Source organism: Danio rerio, chromosome 9 (genome assembly GCF_049306965.1).
Source record: "Danio rerio strain Tuebingen ecotype United States chromosome 9, GRCz12tu, whole genome shotgun sequence".
Classification (NCBI taxonomy): Eukaryota; Metazoa; Chordata; class Actinopteri; order Cypriniformes; family Danionidae; genus Danio; species Danio rerio.
The window spans coordinates 30,807,077-30,827,020 of record NC_133184.1 but is presented as its reverse complement, the minus strand read 5'-3'; the positions used below and the strand labels follow the sequence as shown (position 1 = coordinate 30,827,020).

General features: G+C 36.3%; 1 protein-coding gene across 6 annotated transcripts in view; it reads left to right on the top strand.

The window, feature by feature from the left end:
• The window catches only part of pth2ra (parathyroid hormone 2 receptor a), a 199,896-nt gene that overhangs the window by 167,668 nt on the left and 12,284 nt on the right, over window positions 1-19,944 (top strand). For all 6 annotated transcript variants that reach the window (XM_073911588.1, XM_073911590.1, NM_131377.1 and 3 more), the window contains 2 exon segments: window positions 6,691-6,757; window positions 17,100-17,194. In XM_073911588.1, the coding sequence (XP_073767689.1) occupies window positions 6,691-6,757; window positions 17,100-17,194 (162 nt within the window).

Here is a 19,944-nt window from a genome sequence, read left to right as displayed (position 1 = left end):
GGGAGTAACCCAGCTCGACCGTCTGCCACCGCGAAGACCCACTCTGGACCGGGAGACACACTCGTTCGCTCTGAAGTGCTGATCAGCAAGAGGAACCCTCATCGACTCACTCAGAAAGGTTCTGAAGCGAAAAGGATGGCGTCTGCTGGCTTCAGGTGTGCTTATATGCTGAGATAATTGCAGATGTCGCACACCTGCGCAAGCTTACGCTGCCAATTAATTTCATTCATTGGCCCGTTCAATACTCTCCAGATAAGCGGCTTCTGATCCGAATCCTCCCATTCATGGCACTGAAGTTCCCCAACCGAAGGGGAACTATCAGTATAGAGCAGATCTGTGCACTGGCTCTTAACTTCTTCTTCAACTTTTATTTAATTAGCACCGTAACATTTACAATATCTCCACACACACAAATTAAATAATTATGGTAAACACACATAAAATAATCAATTTTATAGCTTCAGTTCACAAAATAGCACGTATGTTTTTCTAAATTTTACAATTTTGTCCCAAGCAACTTACAGTTGAGGAGGCATATAGTAATTTTAGGGCATTTAGCGATTATAAACAGAAGCTCCGAAATAGTTCTAATGAATTTTTTTTGTGGTGTATTAAATTTCTCAAATGCCACTGTTAATAATATGACTCATAATGCCAACTACCAAATAGTGCACATAGAAAAGAGAGTAGAGATTTTAAATTTATTTAATTTTATTTTTAGGTTTTTTTTTCACATATTATAACCTGTATTTACTCATTTTTTACTTACAGATAACCTGATTACCTGACAACTTCTAAAACTTTCATTCATTCATTTATTTTCTTTTCGGCTCAGTACCTTTATTAATCTGGGGTCGCCACAGGGGAATGAACCGCCAACTTATCCATCACGTTTTTACGCAGCCCATGCCCTTCCAGCCGCAACCCATCTCATCTTCAAATAAGCTATTTTTCCAGAGTATCTGCTCAAATGAAGCTTAATAGGCCCACATTAGAGCAAATCATCTACTGTTGAGTTTAACAACACAGGATTTAGGATTCAAAGGGGTCCACTGGGATCTTTGAGGTAATGTTTTTCACATGCTTTAATTTTGTTGAACCCAGCATTTTTTACAGTGTAGACTGTTAAAATTGCTGGGTTCCACACAATCAATTTGAATTAAGTTGGCTTTTATTATTTATTCACAAATTTAAGTTGACTGAACATAAAACAATTAATTTGTCACAAAAACACATAAGAATTGTGTTGTTTTAGCTCATTTTAAAAAAAGTAGCACACAGCAAATGTCATTTTTTTCACCACAGCGGAATCAACCACCAACTTATCCAGCAAGTTTTTACACAGCGGATGCCCTTCCAGCCGCAACCCATCTCTGGGAAACTTCCACACACACATTCACACACACACTCATACACAACGGACAATTTAGCCTACCCAATTTACCTGTACCGCATGTCTTTGGACTGTGGGGGAAACCGGAGCACCTAGAGGAAACCCACGCGAACACAGGGAGAACATGCAAACTCCACACAGAAACGCCAACTGAGCCGAGGCTCGAACCAGTGACCTTCTTGCTGTGAGGCGACAGCACTACCTAATGCGTCACTGCTTCGCCACTGAGTTATTTTGCATTTTGTTTTTACTCGATTTTAAATCATGCTCCAAAATCAAAGCTGTTTATAATAATAAACTGTTATGACCTACACTGTAAAAAGCATATTGCTGCCTTCAATTTTTTTTTGTAGTTTGATCAAAAAACCTTCTAGTCATCTCAACTTACATAAATCAAACTGATTAAAAATATTAGGTTAAACTTTATATAACTTAAAAAATTTAGTTGAAAATATTTGTTGTCTTGACATTTTGTCATTACACTTTTTACAGCGTAGGGGTTTAACCATAACTGAAATGGGTTGGCTATTATGTGAGTGAAAAATTATAAATGGAATTGAAACAAATGAATGAAGGATGTGTTGAACCAGAGAGATATAGCAATTGTGAAAGTATTCATTTTTTTTTTTGGGGAATCTCTCCAGGTACTGTCAAAATAATAAACTAAACACATATTTTGTTAAATAACTAAATTGTTTTAAATACAAACAAAAGAAGATGAAACCCAATTTAATGTTTAGCTGATTTGTACTATACATTTTAAAATTGCAGGCTTCCACACAATTCATTCATGTTGTCCCAACTCAAATCTATTAAGTTAACTTAAATCAAAGTGGATTGATCATTAAAAAAAATTAAGTTATCCCAAAAAATCCCAAGAATGTATTGTTTTTGTTCATTTTAAATAAGTCATTTGAACAAGCAGCAATAATCATTTTAAATGTATAAGCTCACTTTACCAACTACACTTTAAAAAATCCTGGTTGCCTTAAATTTTTAAGCTGAATCAAATAAACCTTATGAGTTCATTGAACTTATATTATGTAAAACTGCTTGCATAAGTTATAAAATTAAGTTAACACATGATTAGCTTAGTTAAGTTACAATAAACTAAAAACATATGCTGTCATGACTAATTATTCATATAATGGGTTATTAATCATTCATATATAGGGCTTTTAATGTTTATTTTTTAATAAAGAAAAGAGGCTTTTCCAGAGATGGGTTGCAGCTGGAAGGGCATCCGCTGCGTAAAACATATGCAGGATAAGTTGGCGGTTCATTCCGCTTTGGTGACCCCAGATCAATCAAGGGACTAAGCTGAGAAGAAAATGTAATGAATGAATAAAGAAAAGAAGGAGAAAATAGGAAAATGAATTTCCCATCCCCCACATGCACTGCCACTCCACCAAAATAAACGGAGATCAAATTTGAAAGAATGTTTGTTCGTTATTTACAAACCTCTTTTTCAAATTCTATGATTAAGAGATCATTTTACAACAAAAACTTAAAAGCCTAAGTTTCTGTAGCCTGCTGTTTACAGAAAAGACATTTCCACAGCTATTGAAAAGCTTGATCGCCCTTTGACTTCTTCCTAGACCAAGAAACTGTCAACAATGTTTGAATCGTAGATCTCTGCTCCCTTTATAGCTGAGCACACTAAAATGTTAGAAATATGTTATGAAACAATATGAATATCATATAATTGTTTCTAAACTTAACCAGCAGCCAGTGGAAAGGCAATACACTGTAGTAATGTGATGCTTTAAAAAAAACAAGCCTTTGTACAGCAATCTCTACAAGCTGCAGACAAGATAATTACCGCTGTCAGATCTCAACACAGAGGGAGTTGCAATAGTCCAGTTACAGGGTATTTAAAGCATGAACAAGTATCTCCAAATCTTTTAGGAAGGGTTTTAACCTCCAACTTGTTCTAAGCCGAAAACAAATGCTTTTTGCAACAGATTATATTGTTCCTTGACAAAAGGCAATAGGTAGTTAAGATAACAAGATGCTGTCTTTTTGCTATTTCTAAACTTCTCTGTAAATTTTGCTCAACAAAATATCATCATCTAAAGTGAAGCTGTGTAACTAGCTTGTTACTGTTGTTAATAATGATATACAATAAAATTCATAGGATGAGTCAGTCACTGGTTTTCATGTGATTATTACATTTCTGCAGTTGAACACTACTATTGGAACTATTAAACCTGTTCAGCCTGACATTTAAATCTAATTAATAATTAAATTTGTTTTTGTATTTTATTATTATAATTATTCTTCATGTTATGTATATTATATATACTCCAATATATATATATATATATATTATTATTATGGGGATGTTCAAAACAATTAATTAATAAATTAACCAATTTTCTTGTACAACTAAAATTAACAGATGCAAACAAGCAAATTCTCTGAAAATGTTGTTAAATAATTGATTTTTAATGTCAAATAAATGATCTTTAAGATTGGTTAGTACACTTATCGACCACTTTATTAGGTACACCTTACTAGCACTGTGTTGGACCCCTTTTGCCTTAATTCCTCGTGGCGTAGATTCAACAAGGTACTGGAAATATTCCTTCGAGATTTTGGTCCATACTGACATAATAGCATCATGAAGTTGCTGCAGATTTGTCAGCTGCACATCCATGATGTGAATTTGCCATTCCACCACTTCCCAAAGGTGCTCTATTGGATTGAGATCTGGTAACTGTGGAGGCCATTTGAGTACAGTGAACTCATTGTTATGTTCAAAAAACCAGTCATGATTTGTGCTTTATCCTGCTGGTAGTAGCCATCAGAACATGGGTACACTGTGGTCATAAAGGGATGTGGCGTTGACACAATGCTCAATTGGTACTTATGGGCCTGAAGTGTCCCAAGAAAATATTCGCCACACCATTACACCACCACCAGCAGCCTGAACACTTGATACAAGGAAGGAAGGATCCATGCCTTCATGTTTTGACCCTACCACCGAATTTGCTGCAGAAATCGAAACTCATCAGACTAGGCAATGGTTTTTTACCCTTCTTCTGCCAAAATCTGGTGAGCCTGTGTGAATTGTAACCTCAGTTTTACTTTTCTTAGCCGACAGGAGTGGCAACTGGATATTTTCTCTTTTTCAGACCATCTATGTAAACTTTAGAGATGTTTGTGCCTGAAAATCCCAGTAGATCAGCAGTTGCTGAAATACTCAGACCAGCCCGTCTGGCATCAATAACCATGGCAAAATTAAATTCACTTAAATCACCTTTCTTCCCTATTCTGATGCTCAGTTTGAACTGCAGAACTCTTGATAAATTCTACATGCCTAAATGCGTTGAGTTGCTGCCATGTGATTGGCTGATTAGAAATTTGTATTGACGAGCAGAAAGACAGGTGTCCCTAAAGTGGCCGTCGAGCAAGTGTATTTATTCATTCATTTAAATATATATATATAAATATATAAATAAATAAATAAATATATATATATATATATATATATATATATATATATATATATATATATATATATATATATATATATATATATATATATATATATATATTTTTTTTTTTTTTTTTTTTTTGCCTTAGTCCCTTTATTATTCAGGGATCGCCTCAGCGGAATTAACCATTAACCCATCCAGCATGTTTTACACAGCATATGTTTATATATATATATATATATATATATATATATATATATATATATATATATATATATATATATATATATATATATATATATATATATATAATATATATATATTTTTTTTTTTTTTTTTTTTTTTAATACATATATAAATTCATTTTCACTTGTTGAAATGACATGAGCAAGTTTCTGTATTTTCACTGTAGCATACTGCCTCTCATAACATTGCATAACAGCCAAAATAAATCATATATGAAGATTCTGTTTACCAGGTTTATTCACACTCAACTGGTTAGAATTGTCAGATTATTTCTGGTGGTGGGTGGCATCGCTCATCTATGTGCAAATATGGTTCTTCAGTGTTCCCCTCTTGATGTCTTTCCGCTGTGAAGCTTGTTTTATTTACTATTGTTATATAAAAGCCAGTGACTCATTCTCATTTTAATGAGTCCTTGTTAGATTGCATATACTATATAAGAAACAACAGGACTCCTTCCTTGAGTCCTTTGTAGAATGGACTATCACACGACACACTTCCCCAATCTCTCATATAAATCAAGACCTTCCAGGCAAAACTGTTTTTTTTTTTTTCATGCACATTTTAATTTTTGAGACTTTCAGACTAATGTAAAGAAAATGTCCAAGATACACTTTTAGGCATTTATTCTGTCACAATTTGTCCATTGTGTTAATTTTTAAAGAACATTTTCTCTAAATAGTTTTTTTTTTCCCTAAACTGAGCCATCAGCACTTATGTAGACCAGACTTTAGTTTTATTTATATCTATATTCTGAAAGATTTACAAAGGAGATATGTTCATACATAATTTACTTGATTATTTACATTTTACTCTACAAACATATACTGTAGTATAGATATAAGTATAGATTTATTTCTAAATTGCGGAGTGATAAAAAGAGATGCCCACATGTTTAATAAAAAACATGTTTATTTAAATTAAATATTGCTTCATTTGCATATTTTAACAAAACATTTTAGAAAACTACAAATTTCTTAATAAATAATATAATACTAAAACTAAGGACTTTAAAATAAACTTAGAAAGTATGGTGAAAACTACTGGATACAGTATTTAAATACCCTGTTTACTAACGGTGACTTGCCTTGCAGTCGTTTTTAAATGAGGCAAATATAAAAGAATTTAATATTCTCTGCATAATTATAATTGATGTTCATATGACTCTTCAGTTTTCCGTCTGACTTGCCATGAATTCAGTATCACTATGCATGCTTACAGTATATCCTATTTACAAACCATGTTCTTTGATCGGCAGATTATCCATTCAGCTGCACATCATAGTAAACAACTCTAATGGGATTAAGAGTGCCGTAACAAATTGGTGGCAAACCAGTGGAAATGAGTTGGATAAACTGCCGGAGCTTTCTCAAAGAGAAAGAGGGGGTCATTGGCTAAAAGCAGAGCCATAGAGACTAAACTCCATCCTTCTGATTTATACTAAATGTTCCGTGAAGTACAGTATATCATTACAGTGTTAGGATCTGCCTCTAGGACTGCAAGTGTTTGAGCTGTTCTCCCACCATCTCACTCTGCGCCTTTTAAAATTTCTCCTGCATTATAATCCATGTGTGCCGGTTCATTTATCTGTTCGATCTGTCGTTATCTGTGCAGATGCTGGGAGCTGAGTGCGGGAAACATCAAATGGATCTACCAGGTTCCCATTCTGACAGCCATTGGGGTGAGTAAAAGTGACGCGGAGAACTAATAAACACTGCATGATAACCAAGAGGCAGCCTGGGAATCAGTTCAAAGACTAAGGCAAATTTGCCTGAGGAGGGAGACTTTGCCTGAACTTTTTCTCTTTCCTGTCATACAACATGCCAAGATGAAAAGCTCTTTGGCAAAGGCAAATGTCAGAAAAACTGGCAATAACATTACCATAATTACAACGTGTATGTGTGTGCTTCTGCCAGTCCTGCCAATTATTGGATGCAGACAATAACATGATTCAGACCTGGGCACCGTTAGCAGAAACTGAAGCATCTCAGTGGGGTGCCCACATGTTAACCTTACTTCTCCTTTCTCAATCATTGTGTTCATTTAAAATATGTTCTTGCATTTAAATATGTGCGTTATATAAATAGTTTAAAGTCCTGTTATGTGTTAAAATGTATTTTGGTGTTTTTTGGAGGAGTTCCAAACAATTAATATGTTAATATGCATGCAAGGTCAAAAACGCTTTCATTTACTTACATTCAGTTATATTTCCTAATTATCCGAATGACTCTCATGTGATTTGTTCTGAAAGTAATGTTTCCAAACCCCACTTTTCTGTGATGGTAATCACATTTTTAAACCTTTTCAGGCAGCTGAAAAATATCACTCTAAAACCAGTAGCGTTTTGTGAAAACTGCATACTGATCTTTTGTAACCCTGCATTTAGATTACCCTCAGCAAATCCACAGTGATATCTGTGTGGTCCAGCAATTTGATGGCTGGTCATGTGAGATCATAGTTTCTGTAATTCTCCAGCTTTCACAGCTGGCCTGCTGCTCTCTGGCCAATCTTCTGCCATCCAGGTGGCAGAGAGGGTCACCGATGATGTATTTCTGATAGTCCATCATCGAGAGCTGTGAGAGTGTTGGATCAACAGATGCTGAACCATCTCATTGAAGTGGTTGAGCCAAATGTCCGTTCTTTTCCCAGAATGACGCAAGTCAATGCATCTAATCATATATGATGGCATTTCCTGCTTCTCTAACAACCTCCCAAGGCTTTGGCCATCCAGATGTACATTCTGGACACCGGCACAGCTGCTCTTCAATGTGTCCAAGAGAGCCCACAATTAGGCCCAATCCCAATTCTACCCCTTAGCCCTCCCCCTTACCCCTACCCCTTGTTTTGTGCATTCAAATCAAAGGGTAGGGCTGTCCCAATTCTCTTTAGCTTGAAGGCGTAGGGCTAAGGGGAAGGGGTGAACAGCCCATCGAACAAAGATTTTTCAGGACCACACTCGAAACCAAGGGGTAAAAAAATTTTCAGGAATACACCTGCCACAACGGCAGTATTGCTGATCCCGGAAGTAAAGAGATGCACAAATTTGTATTTTTTTGTCATTATTACAAATTTTTACGACAAACAAACATGTGTTTTAATATATTCATAACCACGTTGGTGTTTCACCGTCATGCTTTAAAAAAAAAAAAAAAAACAGCTAAATTTTGCAATCTATAATCCATAATCAGTTCTGTACAGCAGTCCCACAACATTCTGACACTAAGTAGCAATCAAATACCCTGTCAGAAAAGTCTAGTGTCTGAGAATGAGATTTTTACAGTGTCTGTGTAACACTGGGGAGTGACAGACAAGGCAAGGAAACCATGTTGTGATGTCACTTTTTGTAAACAAGACTCTGCAATGTGAGTGAGTGTGTGTACTGCTTAAATATTGTGTGTAATCAGTCTCTGACAATCCTCCAGTGGTACTGTACGAGTGTAATAAGTTAGAATGAAGAAGCATGTGTTTGTGAGCAGTGCATGTATAAAAACGTAGTCCAACGATTGCGGATTTGTAGTCCAGATGTGATTGTGTGTAAGATCCAGCGATCTATGAAATTACGATTGCTGGTGATCGTGACAGAGCCTCCCTCTGAGGAGTGACCTCCAGACACTCCTAATACTGTTCAGGCGGGATGTGAACCAGAGGCGGAACAGGGGGAGGGTTGGAGGGCCAGGACCATGCAGCGGAGGCATACCTGAAGCATGGAGCTTAGGAGGGCCTGGAGTGTGGGGCTTGGAAAGCCTGGAGAGTGGAGCTCCAGAGGGCCTGGTGTGTGGAGCTGCAGTGGCCCTGGATCATGGAGCTGTGAAAGGCCTGGAGAGTGGAGCTGTAGATGGCCTGGAGCATGGAACTGCGGTGGCCCTGGATCATGGGACTGCAGCGGGTCTGGAGCATGGAGTTGCGTAGGGCCTGGAGCATGGAGCTGCGGTGGACTGGATCATGGGATTGCAGTGGGTCTGGAGCATGGAGCTGCGGTCTTGGCAGCCATTCGTGGAACTCATAGTGTGGCTTTGGCCTTTCACCAAAAAATAATAATAATATTTAGTGGTTTCCTCTTCCACTCCAACGGTAAAGAAAGAGCCTACAGTAAGTAGTGCATAGTCCAAAAAATCTGACAGTGTCCCTCGAGAACAAACACTTGAAAGTGTGCTCTTTAGTGGTTCATTTAGCCTATAAATAAAAAAGTCTGTTATAATGTTAATGTTGTTTTGCGGTGTTTACATTAATGAATATGGCCACTGTGTAAATACACAGTACAGTTATGATCCTTTTGCCACATTAAATCGTTATAATAACATGATAAATGCCTTCAATGATTTCCTGAAGATAAATACCAAAAAATAACACAGCTGGAATAACTACAGCAGTCGTGATTGTCTGATCTCAAATGAGATCGTGATGAGATATGATGATGTGTGCAGGTGCTGTAGTGCTGTCTCATTTCATAGGGGTCAATTTTAAAGCCCTTGCCCTTAACCCTCAGTTGTAAGGGCCAAGGGGAAAGGGAAGGGGAACAGAAAAGAATTGGGATTGGGCCTAAACCTCTCTTCATGGAGGCTTTTACAATGGTTCAAAGATGATTCCTTGGATTGAATTTTTTTTTTTTTTACTTTAATCAGTTATAAACAATTTATTTGGGCTAAAATTAAACAAACAAATTAAGTTGAACATTACTAAATTAAATTTTTCAAAATTTAAATTCAACACATAAATTGTTTACAACATTTTTGCAGACATGATGTTTTTCAGTGCTTGAGGAATGTTTTTATAGTTTATACAACTATTGTTGTGAGTACCTGCTTTTTTTTTTGTTTTTTTGGCATTTTTGCACTGTATGAACTGGGAATGATTAGGAGTTATAGGAACTCCTTTCAAGTGAACTAAAGTAGCTTCTTTAAAATAGGGTCTAAACCAGCACAATAGGAACTCCAGTTTCATAAGTGCATGCTGATTGGGCTAATGTATGTAATAGGAAGCACCATCTTGGTATTTTGAAGTTATACCCATTTTAAAAGCTAATGTTAGCAGTAAGTTATTTTTCTTAGTCTCTTTGAAAAGCGGTGGTGCTGTACAAGTTGTCACATGTGATTAAGTCTCTTTCAGTTCCATAACTTGTTTAATCTCTGATGTTATAAATCCCAAAATGAAAACAAACAGTTCCATCCATCCTCCAGTTGTTAATTTTGTTGAAATTCAATGTTGGTCAACTCATGATACTTCAGAGCTAAAAGTATACTTCCTGTAGTTCCTGGTGCAAAAAAAAAAAAAAAAAAAACATTTTGCTGTATGTCTCTTCGCTGGCACAGAGAGGTACAAAGTCACTTTCCCAAAACTTCTGTTTTCTTTTCCTTGCTGCTGGAATAATTTTCTTAAACCCTTTCAGAATGCTGAACAGCTAAAATCTATTCTCTTAATGAGCACTAGTGAAAGCAAATACTCCATGCACTTACTTTTTTTTTTATTCCACCTGTTTGTTGCTTAGACTATTCTAAACCATGTTTGAAACTTTGTAATTCAATTACTTGTGTTTATTGGGCTCTTTATGAATGATTTGTTGTAGTCTTGATTTGTAAGTGGCTTTAAATAAATGTAGATGTCAAATTCTACTTTTTTTTGAGTGAACTTTCCCTTTAAATCTGACTGACAGCATACTCTAATCTTGTTGCCGGTCTCCGTACATTCATTTCCTCTGTATTCTCTTTAAAAATAGCAGAAATGTTGTGAAATTGTAGTAAAATATATTACAGCTAAGTATACAAAGTAATGTTACACACTAGATGTGCACAGAATAATTTCCTTCGCGTCAGCATGAGGTTTCTGCAGTTTTCAATGATGTTTTGTCCATATCCACTCACCTAGATGATGCCATCATGCCACTCTGTGAGCAGGGCGAACACTTTCTCTGACTCCAGATGGTTCTCTACAGGACCACAATATCAAAAAATCTTTCTAAAGGGCTATGACTGTGCAGATAGGAAAGTGACAGTGTTTGTTGTTTTCTGGCATATTGACTGGGGCCAGGACATTTGACAGGGTTGAGCAGGCAGAGACCAGACAAAGGACCTGTCGCAGTGAACGTTATGTGATAACGTCAAGCAAACGGCAATCAAACTTTGCTTTTACAACCGTCACGAAACCACCGAATGCCTACAGCACACAACAATTTTACTATTTTTGTATTTTTTGTTAATATTTTCCTTTACCTTGTCCATTAAACGTATATACAGCAGTAAATTACTTTTTTAGAACAGATTCTGTGCTTTATTATCACCACTTTCGGCTTTTTGTGCAACTGCAGAAGCTCCAGGCATGTGGAAAATCTTCAATTTGTCATGCCATGACCAGTCGTGCTTAGTGTGAATGGCATCATATAGGAATTTACTGTTTTGTTTTGATTTGCATTGCTTGTTTTATCATGCTCCATGAGAAAGGGCCTACAAATACAGACTACTGTACCTACAGTATAGTTCAAAGAGCACACTTCTGTGCTCCTATTTCTTGATTACACTGTGTATCATCTATCACTGTTTTATACCTTCAGGCAAGGTAACATTACAAAAATTATGGAGGAAGTCAGCTGTTGACAGTAGTTTGTGTGCCAAACTAGATGGGTTGCGAAATCTGAGTGCAGAAATTTCTTGTGAACATCCAGAATTTAAAAACTCATTGCTTTTGAAATGACTCATTACCCAGCAAACAATTTAGTGTTTGTTAGACATCTAAATGTAGACAGCTTGGCTAAAACAAGGCTAAATTTGGGCTGTTAGTGAAAATCTAATAGACATCAAAGAATAGCCCAAAACTAGACTAGTCATCAAATAGACAGACTTTATATGTGTAGTGTTGTGGAAGAAATTGTTTCTGGTCTGCAAAATATTCTAAGTCTCTAAGTCAAACTTTTCAAAAAAATGACAAAGTCAGAGATCTCGGAAGTCTTTAGGCAAAGCAGTTTATTGTTACAGCATCAGTAACAACAAAGACAGGTCGGTCAGGTGTCTGCTGAACATATGCTTGCACACAGTTTAAATACATTTCTGTGTCTTAATACTCCAGCCAAATTGAAACATTACACACCTCCATCAGCTTCTCTGCTAATGGGATCTTAAATCTCTCAGTTGCCTGCCACCAATAGAATCTCAGGGTCTTTCAGGGGTCTTACCCATGTCCAGTTAAGGTCTTTCCTTCCTGTTTCAGAAGTGATGACTCAGCCAAAAAACAATGCTCAACAATATATCTTGTTCACTGTCCACTGAGCTGTCAACTGTAAGTTCAGCTGAAGTTCATAGGTACTCATAAATTTTTAGATATCAGTACAAATGAGTGTGGGCACACGTGCAGGTGCCTTATCATGATTTAAATAACAGAACTCAGGTGTCTTTATGGCCTTGCATCCATAAATCTACCCTCATTGTGACATTAAAGCTGCTGTTCTTGTTTATCTTCTCATCTCTCACTGCATTTACACAGAATTACTTTTTCATTTACCAAAGCACACATACCTCATAATAATGCCGCTGGTATGGGTAATAATACAATAGATAATAATAATACTGAAATCACTCAAATAAGCATATAAATGAGAGTAATAAATTCATCAGAAATTTATCAAGACACAATGAATTCCCCAACAATAGTCATTCAATTCTCTTTATTTGAAGACTAATCTAGTTTTGGCCTATTCTTAGACGTCATAGATTTTTACAGACAGCCTAAATTTAGCCTTGTTATAGCCAAGACAACCATTTATAGACGTCTGTTAGACAACTATTAGACAACTTTTAAAAAACAAAAAATGGTTGCTGGGTAGAGTGAATCCACTGATCAAGGCTTAATGTGTTAGTGTACATAAGGTGGCATTAATGCTATATTTATATGCATCTTTCTTTCATTCATTCATTTTCTTTTTGGCTTAGTCACTTTATTGATCTGAGGTCACCACAGCGGAATGAACCGGTAACTTATCCAGCATATGTTTTACACAGTGGATAGCCTTCCAGCTGCAACCCATCACTGTGAAACAACCAAACACACTATTTCATTTACATACACTATGGACAATTTAACCTACCCAATTCACCTATACCGAAACCCATGCAAACAACCACTGTGCCATCATGCAGCCCTTAAACAGCATCTAATAGCACTAAATGCAGGTCTCTTTTTTTCTGAAAATGAGATACTTTTTCTTAAAATTAAAATGTAAAGTTCAAATGGTTAAAACATTTTATTGGTTTGATTTTTTTTTTTCTGTTGAAGATGAAAGAATCTATTATAAAGAAAGTTGCAGATCAGTAGCTCACGGTCAAACTCGCTGCTTTGTTTTATACTGACAGTATAGGTTAAGCAATGATATGGGCCAAATAATGAGGTCAGCTGGCCTCATGAGAGTACTGAATGAACAGGTTATTCCATGATTGCAGTTCAGGGAGAATAAGACATATTTTACATAAGGATTGAGCACCAAAGAGTCCAGATCTTAACCCAATTGAGAGTCTTAGGAATGGGCTGATGAAGACTTTGCACATCAGTTATGAATTTCCTATCATAAATATAAGATTTTAAAAAAGAATAGTTGGAAATAAATATTGTGGCATTGCAGAAGCACATTGAAGCACAATGCCACATTAAATGTGTGCTGTGATCAAAGCTAGAGGCAATGATTTTTTGTTCAGGAAGTGTACCCTATCAATAGCAAGGGAAAGACATAAGGTTCTCCATACTGCTGAGAGATTTAATTGTGTATATACAACTGTTCACTTATCTCTTTGTGCACATCAGGCAGATTCTATAGAGAAGGATAAAGCTGTCCCAACATGACGTCTGTGTTTTTTTTTTTTTTTCTAATTTACACCAGACAGCACAGCTGGACTTCTTCTTGGAAGACACACACACGCTGCATGCAAATAGCTGTGCTTAGCTTTAAAGAGATGATTCAAACTTTAAAACAATACATTTTACCTCAGAAAATACATAAAAGTACAAAACCAACCCTTAACTCCAATCCATGCTGATCTACAGTACTCAGACACTGAGATGATGATTATATTTCACACTGTTTCATTCAGCTTTGCATATTTTTACACAATGAAAGATTGTGTAAAATGTGAAAATGATGAAAGTTGTTGTGCTTTTTCTCATTGCTGATGTGCAGAGAACATAGTGATTTTAGATTAATCATATTCAAACTACTCTGGCTATTATGCATGGATTGATTCATGGATGGATGGATAACAAAAGCCAGGTGTATAATGAGAGCAAAATCAGGCTAACGATGATTCATATGTTGCAATCCGTAAAGGCACATTTCCATTTTTTCCCAAACTCCCACTTAACAGATGGTGGATTTTTGGGCAATATTCTACTTGAAGGAGTCATTAATGTGTGATTGAATTGATTAGGAATAAAATTATCATTTGCATGTCAGATAAGATTTCTGCAGGCCCTGCATGGTGGGGTTTTTGGTTGAAAAAATCCTTTAACTTAGTGTTGTTAGCGTCATCTATTTGTATGTGTGAGCATACATTAGTGTTCTGTCAACCTACTATATTCTTGTTTAAAATTACTTTTTTCACTGCACAGTATCTTGAATCTTTTATTTTTTGCCTTTTTAACAAAACATATATTAGCATGTTATTATTACTTTTGTTAATTGACTTAAAGTATTAATAGACTGTTACAGTAGGTTAATGATAGCACTAGTAGAAAAAATTGAGAAGTTGTATTTTCATAGCTACTTATATTAAATATACTCTCTGTTGAGGGAACATTAAAATTGTTAGCAGATGTTAGACTGTTCTAATGACTGCTGCTTGACATGTGGTGGCAATGTTAGTCAATTAAATCTATAAAGGGAACCATCAAAATAAAGTGATCTCAACTTACAGTGCTCAGCATAATTGACACCCCATTTTGAAAATAAATATTTTAATTAATTTCTCAGTGAGTATAGGCTGCATTTTGGAGCATTTATACAAAACAGATTTATTAAACAGATTTTTTTATTAAAATAATATTTTAGTCGCCAACAAAAATCGCCTACAAAATTTCAACACAATTTTTCTTCTCTTGATTTTTACTCTTTTATTAATCTTGTATTTAATATTTTTCTATTCCATAAATTAGGGTGTACTAATTTTTGGACAGTTATCATGAGTTTTTTTGTTAGATAAGCTCCAGATTCCAGATCTACTTATATATCCTGAGCACTGTATGTGGTTGTTAAAAGGCAATTTGGTAACATTATAAGAAGAATTTCTTACTTAAAAACATTTTATAAAGTGCTTATCTACTCTCTTCAGCCATAAGGAGGCGTTTAAGTATTCGTTAATCACATGGACACAACTTCATATCATGATTTATGTTGTTCAGTAACAACAATGCTCATAGGACAGCTAAGTACTCATGTTTCCACATTAGATATTCATTCTCGGCTTAGCAATGTATAGTTTAGCATTATTTACTTCCAAATCACCTTGCATGTGAAAATGGAAGAAATGAATAACTGAATACATCTGCACACCAAATTTAAATCGAAATCTTTTCTCTATGTGAAATGCTGAGTTTACAAATGCCAAAACTTAAAACCTTTTGACCCTAGACTTTATTTTTTAACTCACAGAATGCATCGTTGTTCGTCATATTGATTTCAGACTGTTCTAAAATATCTCTCACACACATCCCACTCATTGTAGTTGCACACACAGAAAAGAGCAGTTTTCAAATGACAGATTCACTGGTTTGTGAAGAGCCAGTCACACCTCATCATATGCTACTGACATCATCCTGCAAGCATCTAATAGACATCCAAACACACACTAGATGTCTTGACTAAAACCAGGCATATAAAATAACCAGACTAAATTTGGGCTTTCACTGAAGATCTAGACTTCACATATGCATTCATTCATTTTTATTTAAGGACTAGTCTTTTTTCACTGACAGCCTAAATTTAGCCTTGTTTAAGCCAATATTTCTGTGTTTAGATATCTATTAAATGTTTTTAAACACACAAAAATCTTGATGTGCTTTAAAACAGGTTTCATACGATCTTGTAAAATCTGAAAAAAGTCATGGAATTTTCACATGACATTTTCCAGGCCTGGAAAAAATGGAGATTTAGAAAAATAGAAAAATCCAATCAAGTCATGTAAATGTGTTTATCAAATATCTGTATACTTGAATATAGGTTAATTGTCTTTAGTTGCTTTCTGTCGTTGTCCAGTCACATTCTCTCACATAATCAGTGCCATGTAAGCTTTATCTGAATAAATTTTACATAGATATTAAAATAAATTTAATCTAAATAGATTGTTGCATGTTGTCATGATCACCAGCAATCTAATGCTAACAGATCGCTGAAGAACTACAGATCTTTCACTAAAGAACCAGACTACAAATAACATCACGCACACCAGTTCCTTATTCCCACATACATACACACACACACACACACACACACACACACACACACATACACACACACAGGTGAGATACCAGTTTCACACACTCTTTGCTGAGTCTTGTTTCTGTTTTTCTGTTAACATTACAAAGTGATTTTCCCCGTCTAGTTTTCCAGTGTTTTGACCTTTTGCTTGTTTACCGTGTTTGATTCTTTGCGGCCTAGAATGACTATTCGGCTGTTTTTGACCTTGCTTTGGTGCTCCTGTTTGTTACTGTTTGTGACCATTGTCTGCCTGACTTTCCTCTAAAAAGCTGCATGTGGATCCGCCCATCTGTTGTCCAGCGTCTGATCGTTACACATGTTTTGCGATATGCTGTAATAAATTTGAACATGCATTGTTTTTGTTATTCTTTAAAAAGTACTCTATGAAAAAATTAAAATTAGCTTGTTTAGAAAAGTCTTTGTAAAGCCATGGCAAAAGTCAACGAATTCTAGTAGTAAAAATGTGTATGAACCATGTAATAAATACAAATAGTTTCTCCTTAGTCTTAATATTAATTGTTGTGGAAGTGTAATCATCAATCAACCAATTCATTCCCATTGTGCTCTCTTTTTTCAGCTAAACTTCATCCTGTTTGTGAATATCGTACGGGTCCTTGCTACCAAAATCCGTGAAACCAACGCAGGCAGATACGACACAAGAAAACAGTACAGGTTTGTGCATCTACTCCCACTGTTTTGGCCAGTTTTTATGCATACGAGTGCCTTTAAAATGGTAAATTCAATGTTGCACCAGCTCAAACGGTTTGTATCATTACACTGGTGTTTCTCTCTTGCTAAGAGTGAAAGCTGTCCCTACAGCAACTCTTTTTTTCCTTATGTAATTTAGGCAAAAGCTTTCATCTGACAGCTCTGAGGCAGGATTGCCTGTGGCTAAGAGATGCGATAATAAGCTTTCCTTCCTGCGCCTACTCATTTTGCGGTTTGATTCGGATTGTGGTTCCTATCATTCCATCATGTACTAATATCAGTGTCGAATTTTGAGGGCACTGGATATGATAGATTTGATCTTGTTGCGTGCGGAAAGAAACTTCCATTTGGCTTCAATTTTTTTATCTAGCTTTAAGTAAACAAAAGTGTTAGAAATGCATTTGGGATTTGGCATGTCAGAATGATATTCTGGATGCTCCCTGAAACAAAACAATCCGGAGCCAACACAATGCCAAAGGATGTCATTTTGCACGGCTAATAACAGTTATCAATTTGATCATTGCTGCCTCCTAGGTAATTAGCAGTAAGCAGAGCTCCAGGTGTCAGCTGGCAGGACAGACATGAAGACGCAGACAGTAATGTTTGCAAACATGTCAATAAGCAGCTCATTCCTCTCAGCCAAAAAGAGCCTTGTCATAATTTGAAATGAAGTCTTTAATATGAATGACGAATCGCTTGATTCTCATTCGGTGTAAAGCCTGCTTAACTGCAATACTTTGGTTGATCAAAATTAGCCAGGCTTCAATTAAAAGTGGATTTAGTCTTCATGACCTACCAGCGTTACTTTTTTCCCAATTATTTTTCATGATTCTTTTCATGACTAATTTGTGAGACATTTTAACCTGTCTGCCAGGCAAGGCGTAGCCATTAAGACGTTGCGTTCGTCTTTATTCTGATTAAAGCCACACAGAGGTGTTTTTTTAGTGTCATTAATCAAACAAGGATTAAAGACAAACTTTTTGAATTCCTAATATTGCAAACACGTCATGCTTGCGTTATCGGCCTACACAGGGATCAAAAAGTGCAAGGCGTTTCTTGAATTTTTAGTATTGGAGATATTTCAAAGATGGCCACATCGAACACGGATTAATGGAAACTTTTTGAATTGCTAATATTGCAGTTACGTCATGCTTACTTCATCGGCCTACACAGGGATCGAAAGGTGCGTTTCTCGACTTTTGGTATTGGAGATATTTGAAGGGTGGCCACATGATAGTAAAGTTGTGTCTAGATTGTTATTAAACAAGTCAAAACTGTATTCATCATACATTTTATTTACATCACTTAAGTTAGATATCTGTCATGTTACTCACTCTCATTCATTCGTTTTCATTCAGCTTAGTGCTTTGTCTATTAGAGGTCGCCACAGCAGAGTGAACCGCCAACAATTCCAACAAATGTTTTATGCAGCAGATGCCCTTCCAACTGCAAACCAATACTGGGAAACACCCATTCACTCTCGCATTGACACACTACAGCCAAATTAGTTAGTCCGATTCACCTGTACCATGAATTTGAACTATTGGGGTAACCTGAGAAATCCACGTGAAAACATCACACAGAACTGCTAACGGCAGGAACTCCAACCAGCGACAGTGCTAACCACTCATCTACCGTGCTGCCCTTTAGTCACTCTCATGTCATTCAAATCTTTCTGACTTTCCTGTGTGGAACATAAATGGAAATCCTTTCTCATGAAATCTTATGGGGACATATGCTGTCAATCAAAAATTTGACAAACAAAAATTTGACAAATCAGTCTGTTCTTGACACAAACCTATCATGCAGTTCCTGAAACCTTGAAGACTTTCTGAGCTCACGTTAATTCACTCAAGATTCCCTACATAGGGCGGCAAGGTGGCTCAGTAGTTAGCACTGTTGCCTCACAGCAAGAAGGTTGCTGGTTTGAGTCCCAGCTGGGCCAGTTTGGATTTCTGTGTGGAGTTTGCATGTTCTCCCCTTTTTGCTGTGTTTTCCCTCCAGGTGCTCCAGTTTCCCTCACAATTCAAAGACATGCGCTTTAGGTGAATTGGGTAAGCTCAATTGGACATGTGTATGTTTATGAATGACTGTTTCCCCATACTAGGTTGCGGCTGGAAGGGAATTAAAACATATGCTTGGTGGTTCGTTCCAATGTGGCAGTCTCTGAAATAGAGACTAAGCCGAAGGAAAATTAATGATTGTAGATTTTCATTATTAATTTTTTTTTGTATGAAAGGCAATTTTTGCTGAATTTAGCGCCACCAACTGGACAGGACTGCTTTTCGTTGGTCTCTCATTACTGCATTTTACACAAACATACATAAAACAATATTAGAAACTTTGGAAAGGGTCAAAGCCAAAATAATAAAAACAAACAAAACTCAGTAAAGGGCATCACGGTGGTGCAGTGGGTAACACCTCACAGCAAGAAGGTCGCTGGTTCAAGCCTCGGCTAGGTCAGTTGGAATTTCTGTGTGGAGTTTGCATGTTCTCCCCGTGATCGCTTGCATTTCCTCCGGGTGCTCCGGTTTCCCCCACAGTCCAAAGACATGTGGTAAGACAAATGCTCTGTAGTGTATGTGTGTGAATGAGGATGTATGGATGTTTCCCAGTGATGAGTTGCAGCTGGAAGGGCATCCGCTGCATAAAACATATGCTGGATAAGTTGTCAGGTCATTCTGCTCAATCCAATTCCAGATTAATAAAGAGAA